Source organism: Wolffia australiana, chromosome 11, assembly GCF_029677425.1.
Source record: "Wolffia australiana isolate 7733 chromosome 11, ASM2967742v1".
Taxonomy (NCBI): domain Eukaryota; kingdom Viridiplantae; phylum Streptophyta; class Magnoliopsida; order Alismatales; family Araceae; genus Wolffia; species Wolffia australiana.
Window position 1 is genome coordinate 15065858 of NC_135845.1, and position 8351 is coordinate 15074208.

General features: G+C 37.5%; 1 protein-coding gene across 1 annotated transcript; it reads right to left on the reverse strand.

Moving 5' to 3' along the window:
• Positions 1 to 1810: 1810 nt before the first annotated feature.
• On the reverse strand, positions 1811 to 2568 carry LOC144709632 (lachrymatory-factor synthase-like). The gene has a single exon (XM_078583222.1). The coding sequence runs from the start codon at positions 2534 to 2536 to the stop codon at positions 2039 to 2041; it is 498 nt and encodes a 165-aa protein (XP_078439348.1). The 5' UTR covers positions 2537 to 2568; the 3' UTR covers positions 1811 to 2038.
• Positions 2569 to 8351: the final 5783 nt, after the last annotated feature.

The following is an 8351-nucleotide window of genomic DNA, read 5'->3' on the forward strand; positions in this document are numbered from 1 at the left end:
CTGCATCACCCTGTCATCCCCTAGTCGTCCTGCATCACATTGACCTTGAAAAGGTCAAATATATCAATCTAATTATTAATAAAGATAGCCAAACCTAGCATTCATGGATAAAGGCATGACATAGATGACAAAAATTTAATATCATCTTACATCCATTCAGAAAATGCCACATAGCCATCAAATAAGGTGGTTTATAGTGTAATTACACGTGCAAGATGTAGTAGTCAATCCATGGATAGTACTACACCTAAGTGTGAATCATCTTAATTCATGTTATGATCACATAAGTGGTCCTTAGACCTGAGCCAGCAACAACATATTGTGGATGGACTATTGTGTTTGGATATTTCATGACACAAACATGATGCGACTATCAATATGAAATCATCTGGCCTTAGTGTGAAAGGAGATTGGGTCAAGAGAATATGCATTGAATTCCTGGTCCAAGGTAGTAAAATATCGGAGAAGAAGTTCTCTTATTATATCTTTTACACATTAGTGCGTAATTAAATGGCTAAATCAGATCACGGCCCCTTTTTCTTTTCTTCTTCTATTCTTCTCTATCTTCTTTTCATCTTCGTTTCTTCTTATTTCTTTATCCTTCTTTTTAATTCTCTTCCTATTTTGTCTTGCTTCTTTTATCCTATTTTGTCTTCCTTCATTTTTGTTTAGTTTTCTTTTTTTTCTTCTTCCATGTCCCTTTATTTATTTTTCTCCTTTTTCTTCTTCTTTCATGTTAATTTTTTTACTTTTCTTCTTCATCTTCTTTTGGTGTTTGACTTTGACATTGACCAGTCATCATGACTGACACCAGAACCAGACTGGGGTCAGACAAGATCGGGGAACCAGACCAAATTTTAGATAATGTTTAGGTCGTTACTAAAAATTGGGACTGGATCGGGACCATCAAACCCGAACTGAATGAGTAAGGCAGGTGGATGGATGATGGTCCGTCATCTTTCCCATCCCTTACCCTGATCAGTTTTTAGTCCTGACCTCGGAATGAAAATGGAGGAAAGCCTTCATTCCTTCTGAAAGAAAATGGGCGACATGAAATTATAGACTAGTGACGGATTCCTGATCCGACTGTCAAGTCCCGTCCAACCTCTTCCATTGGACGTCCACGATGTGATAAATACAAAGTTATTTTAGAGAGAAAGAGAGGTCACATCAACGATAATGAGAGGGGGAGAGAGAGAGATAATAGAGAGAGGTTAGAGAGAAAAAAAGATAGAGAGGTCACACAAAACCAGTTTAATCGAGAGCGAGAAATAGGGAGGAGGGTGGACCAGTGAACGTGGGAATTTCCCACTGGGAAATATTCTATGGTATATAGAATGGAGACAGCAGAGATAGAAAGAGACATGAAAACGCGCGTGACAAGGAAAAGAGAGAAAATATCTCAAAGACGAGACTGAGAGCGAAGCAAAAAAAAACAAAAGAGGGCCATAAGAGTGAGATTGAGCTGGAGATAAGAAACATCATATGAGAGAACAGATCCTGAAAATTAGACATGAAAATAAGAAAAACGCTGGCGAAGCCGATAAACAAGATTCAAAAGAGATTATCCTAAGGGATGAAGAGGAAACAGAGAGTAAAGAAGATAGGAGAAAGAACTACACAACTTACTCATCCTCAATAGAGGAGAGAGAGAAAATTAGACACGAAAAGAGGATATACGCTACATAACAGAACGTACAGCAATCCTATATTCCTTTCTCATTGATCCACCGTCTCCGACATAGATACAATAGATGAGCAGAGGGGTAGTCAATAAAAGATAGAAGAAATATGGGAGAAAATTAGAACATAACAGAACGTACAACCATCCTTTATTCCTTTCTCATTGAACCACCGTCTCCGACATAGATACAATAGATGAGCATAGGGGTAGTCATAAAAGATAGAAGAAATATGGGAGAAACAGAGGAAGACAGGGAAGGCTGGAGAACACCAAGTACAGGGAGAACAAAGATAGAAGAAAGAGAGGCATACAAATAACCATGAGAACCGTGAGGAGAGAAACTTATTAAGCCAGTCATGGCTCCCTTTTCGCCGCGGCCTGCTCAACGTAATGGACGACGCTCTGAACAAAGTTCTTCAGGAACTCGCCAAGGGCCTCCTTGGACAACACGCCGTAAGAGTCCGCCGAGAACGTCCACTCGACACGGCAGCCAACTACGCCGTCTTCTCCAAAAACCTTCAATTGGGAGATATACCCTTGAATTCCCACGTTGTTCTCAATCAGTTCGTAGCTGTAGGTCTTGTGGGCGTGGTCAATAGCCAAAAGCCTCTCCTTAGCGCGTATGACGGACGCTTCTCCGCTGGCGTTTTCTCCAGGAGGTGGAGGGACAGGATTGGTTACGCAGTACCTAACGCAGCCTGGCTCTCTGGAGCTGCCATCTAAGATGGTGCAAGACTCTATGAGAGGAGAAACCTTGTCTGGGATGTAGAAATCAAGAAACCTCCATATTAAATCTGCCGTTGCACCCTTCACATCTATCTCCACAGTCCCACCCTCCCTTTCGTCTCCCATCTCCTCCCTTGTCCAATTGTCCACCACTCAGGAATAATGGAAGGTCTGGATGTATATAAAGATGAGAGGGCCCTAAAGAGGAGCTTATCGTGAGAACAATTCCACGTCATGATTGTCATCGACCAATAGGATCTTAAATAACAGTAGACTTGTAAAATGTGACCACATAACTATACGCCTTATGAGAATTAGACGGTCAGGATTTAATATAAGATAACATAGATGGCTTGGAATAAAGATAGATAGGATAAAATATAGTGGCTAAGATTAAATCAAAATAGGGTATTATAATGATCGAGTACATCTAATGGTCAGGATTAAATATCGATAGGAAGTTATAGATTCCTAAGACTAGCCATTTCTACTACTATTCTATCATCTATAAGTACAAACCAACATGTTCTCAAATAATGTGTGGGAAAACTATAACGATCTTCAGTGATTATTCCTGGTATTATCTTCTCTCATTTTTGTTCTACCTCTGTTCTTCTTCTTCTACTTCAAGATCTTTTACGAAGCCATCCATCAAGTGATCTTAAGTAGGTTTTTCTTTAAGTGATTATTGTGTAATTTTCAATAGATACTGTTGGGGAGATGTGAGAGACTTTATTGGTATTGATTCAATATATACTTCAATGGACTTTCATTTAGATTATATACAAGTTGTAAATGAGACGATTTAGTAGGTTTGCAATTGGACCTTTTTGGGCTTCGACCTAGACCTTAGTGGGCCTCTCACCAAGCGATCCTTAATGAAGAAGTTGAAGGGGATTGTCAGTGTATTGAAGTTTATGTGAATTGAAAAGTGAGTTGACACATTCAAACATTTGACTATCAAATAATGTCATAGGAGTGACTTTGGAAAAAGAATAAAACATAATTTCGTCGAAATATTAGGTTGCTCATGTTTATGTTCCTATCTTTACTTCCTTGCGTCATTCATTTGAATAGATATAGTTTGGAAATTAGTGAAGGCTTTCTAGACTTGGCTAAGAAGGCCAAGGGAAAAAACCTGTGTGGTCAAAAGACATGCATTAGACAAGGCTAACGGGCCCGAGGACTTGGCTTTTCTACACCAATTTGTTTATTTATTTTATATCCTTGTATCCATATTACCAACTGTTTTTTCTTGAGGGACGTTCAAGTTGGGTAATGATCATTATGAACTCCGGGTCAGATATAATTTGGACAGGAGTAAGGGGCTAGCCCTAACATGTAATATGTGTACTGACCACCTCCTTCAAAACCTATTAAACTAGGTAGGTATAAGATAGCACGATTGGGTTTAAAATGAAAAGGCCTACTTCACCTAACCCTTGGCATAACCTTGCCAAGCTAAACAAACATGTTGTATCAAAAGGAAACAAGACTTAGAAACCATGACTGGTGTTGAGATTATATCATATGGCTAGGGAAACTGACTTGTGTCATGCATGTTTCTATGGTGCTGAGTTCTTGTACTTGAAATATTTGGATGAGAATGTGTCTCATGGGGGTTAGTATAAAGCGTTATTATGTTTTGAATAAAAGAGTTATCTCCAACCTTGCTAAGGCTGTCGAAAACATACTGTCTTCCAACTCCAAACCCATGAACATAATTATGTGTTCAATAGACCCTTTTGAGCATAAGAAGATTTAATCTCTTCTCACAGATAAGGAGATGTGGAATAGGTTAGTAATCTCCATGAAAGTACATCCAAGGTAAGAAGAACTAGCCTAGGGATTCTAATGTTTGTGTTTGAGCTTTCCTAGATGAATGATGGGGAGTAGATAAGGGAGATAATGAGCTGCCTCAACCAGCTCTTAAACTCACTTTAAGCTCTAGGTTAGGTATTATCCAACTTTAACATTAATCATACAATTTAGAGTAATATTAAAAAAAGCCAACATGAAGATCACAGTGACAGACAAAGGACATGGATGAGATACTAGTGGATGAGTAACGGGGGAAAATTAAAATTAAAATTTTTGGAGATCAAATTCAATTTGTAATTATATAAACACACTTGTGTGTGTATTGTCGAGTAAGGTCGTATCCACAAGGACTGGCTAATTAGGAATAGATGAGTTGGGAATAGGGGAAGTAGCATGATAACATGAATAATAAGATAAAGTATTCACCATTATATTACTATGATTAATTATTATAATAGAAAAAGAATGAGAGAACGGATTAGATAATAGTAAATGTGATAATGGAAATCGATAAGACTATTGATAACATGCACATTAGACATGTTAATTCATGCTTAATCATGAATTTTAGAGCGTAACTAAGTCAACTGTGTGCATAATATCATAGCTTTTATGTAATTTTCACCAAAAATAATTAATTCCACTTAAATAATTACTCTTACATTGAATTCAATATAACTTAAAGTTTATTATGATTTAAGTGCATGAGTAGATAATAAAAGAGTTAGTTGGTAAAAAATAAATATTAAAAGGAGTTGTGAATCACAATATTTAAATTAAAGTTTAGGAATTCTTCTGGATTTTAATTAATATGTGTTTAAGTATTTTATAGGGAAAAAGGGCAAAAAAAGGGGCCCACTATGTACCGGGCTGACATGGCACGCCTGCTAGGCAGGTGCACCAACGTGACATGTCAAGTAAGCACTGGTAAGGTGAAAAGGTGGCACGCATGTTGATGATATTACACGGCAAGATCGCACGCGATAGACCTCGAGTTCATCCCATCTGGTGGGCATACATGTACCAGATCAAAGTAGTGACAATTGAACAGCTGATCATGATTCTGCATTTGATGAAGACCATTGAACAGCCAAAAACCACTTCGCACTTAATGATCAGAAGATCCAACAGTTGCAGATCATGACCACCACCAGATATGTGTTAATGGCTCGGAAAAAATGAGTAAAAATAGAGAAACAATGCCAAAGATAGGGAAATTAGGATCTCTAACAGGAGACAATCGACGGCCACGGTAAAGAGGGTGCGAGAAGGTCGAGAGGGGGTGCTTTTTCCATTTTGTCTCTTTCCTTGAGTAAGCTTGGGGAAACAAGACTTTTGGGTCCCATTCTAGGGTTGTCATCTTCATCAAAAAGGTGAGTTCTTCCCTTCGCTACTCAATCCTCGTGTCATTTGCAATACGTCGAGCCCAGGGTGAAGTGTACTGGCTCACGAAGTAAGTTTAGAGGTTGGGAGCATTACCCAAGAGGTAGATAAGACCTAGATGTGTCAAATAGTTTTTTTATATATTCAAACCTTCTTATTCTATCTGAATTTTCACTCTCTGTTACAAGTTTTTAATACCAGTGATTAGGAATGAAGAGCCTACACATCAAATTTACCGCTCATTTTCATCACATAATCCTAATTCGTATCATCAATTTACCATTTCTTCAAGTCAATCATCTTGGCCACATCCTAAACTTAGATTATCATAGTCCATTACAAGTTCTTAGTACCTAAGAGTAAGAATTGAAAACTTATACATACCAATCAACCATCTATAATCATCATGTATGTCTAATTTTCTCATCTCTCTTATGCTCTCACCATATCCACTTTATTCACCGTTAATTTATTCAAAATCAATATACATTACGTATCCCTCTCTATGGTTCGACCTCTTACTCACCATTTATAGTAGTAATTAGTGACTTAATAAATTCATTGCAGAAGTTTTGGAATTACACATCAACTAGGTTATCCCCCTAAGATTCAACTTATCAATAATATAATTATATTTTGAATGTAATTAGAAATAGGTAAAAATTAAAATGTCATGATGATCATTAATAATAAGTAGGAGTAATAAAAAATAGATACAACTAGTGGTATGTATATAAGATAACATATTTTGTATTATTACTACTACTATTATGATATATAAATTTGAGGCAGTGCAATACATTTATGATATTACTATAATACGAATATAATAAGGTATATAGTAGAAAAATTATTATTATATTACATATATAGAGTAATATAGAGAGGGAGAAATAAAGTATGAGAGAATAATAGGAATTTTATTTTTTATTTCAATCCATAGATAAATAACGTGTATGATAGGAGAAATAAATATATTATTTAACTAATAATAATATTTACAGAGGAAATGAGTGGGTGTACTTTTATTTGATGAGTGTGAAGGTAAATTACATACATGAGATACATTTACGACCTAGAGAGTGATAACATGCTTTTTTAGTAGCTTAATCTGACCTTATTTACATGCTTATTTGTATTAAATGCATGTTATCAAGCTTAAAATGATTAAATTTATTTTCAGAATAATATTATGAATTTGATGCAGTTTTAGGGATTTTCTGACATCAAATTCTGAAAGAATATAAGTTTTTGAGTCAGAATATAATTTTTCTAGAACGTTTTGACATTAAATTTATAAAGATATGATTTCTCTAAGTTGAAACATATATTTATTTCTATTTTGGGCCTTTATTATATTAAATATTAATTCAAGAATATATTTTAGTGACTTCATTTTTGCTACCCCACGTCGTCGTTTGATTTGTCAACTTAATAAAGTTAATAAAGTTAATAAAGTTAATGATTGGCATCAGCCAATCATCCACCTAAAACTGTCTTTATGGCAATGCCATAAGGACATTTAATGGCTAACGATATCACTTCTTATTTTTTATGGCGCAGGTGATGTGGAAAAATGAAACAAAGGCACACTTTTTTTGCAATAAATGCTCACAGACGCCGAGGCTTGCTCAAGGAGAGCAGCCGCTACATGTAATGCGACACATGGCACCACATGTTCACATGCCACACATCTGTCACATCCTCATTTGATTAAAAAGGGAAAATCGCTGATAAGGCATGCTCTAACGTGCCACCATGGTAGCTGCAAACTAGATCTTAAAGAATGCATTTTAGTAATATGTTATTATTTTTCTAATTTGTCTTTTTATCCAGAGTGACAAGTAGAACGATGAGAGTTGTCGATTACATATGACGACGAAGAATCTCAGCCAATGATTGCATTAAATGCTGGGATGAGACAAAACCCTTACTGAATGATGTGATGGTGCTAACAAGGACAAGGAGCGAGAAAAATTTAGATTAAATCAATGACTACGAATGGTCCAACTTCCAGGTTTGATATTGGACAATCCAAAGCTCGGATTGAGCTGAAATTAAGGGTAGATTTATCTTTCTATTGATGTCGGTCGTCATCATGGACGCTGTGCGATGGGTACCAAGATGATATTCTGACACCAAGATGATGTCGGACGTTGCCCGATGGGTAAATTCCATACAGTAAATGTAACTACTTAAAACGATGTCCTAGACGATGTACGTGTAGGCCTCGACTCGTGGGGTTCCCCGAGCTCCGAGCTCTGGGGTTGGCAATCGGTGACGACGACGGTGACCTTTTGACCCTCATCGAAGTGACGACGGTGACTATAGTGACAAGCAGAATAGTTCTGTTGATGCTTGCACATAACGGAAGAGCTTGACCCCTACCTAGGAGTTCACTCAACTCGTAGACTTCGATGTTTAAACTCTCACCTAATCTAACCGGAGCATACTGGAGTTCACTCAACAATATGCTGAAGACGGTAATGAAGTGACAAGCAAGGGGAACAATTTACCTCGGTGGCGGTGTCGCCCGTCATCAATTTAACCGTTGGTGTAGTGGCCAATCCGGGCTGGTATGGCGGAGACGTGCCTGAGGCGAGCTCGGCGTAGCTCGACATGCGGCGATGGTGCTGCATTGGAGCATCATGTAGGAGGGCATAGGCCAGGAGGGAGGCTGGCGATAGGGTGGCATGAACGGTCGGTCTAGGCTTGGCGGGTGTGATCGTAACGGGGG

Coding starts and splice junctions, on each gene's coding strand:
- LOC144709632 (XM_078583222.1), bottom strand. CDS start 2,536: ATGGGAGACGAAAGGGAGGGTGGGACTGTGGAGATAGATGTGAAGGGT.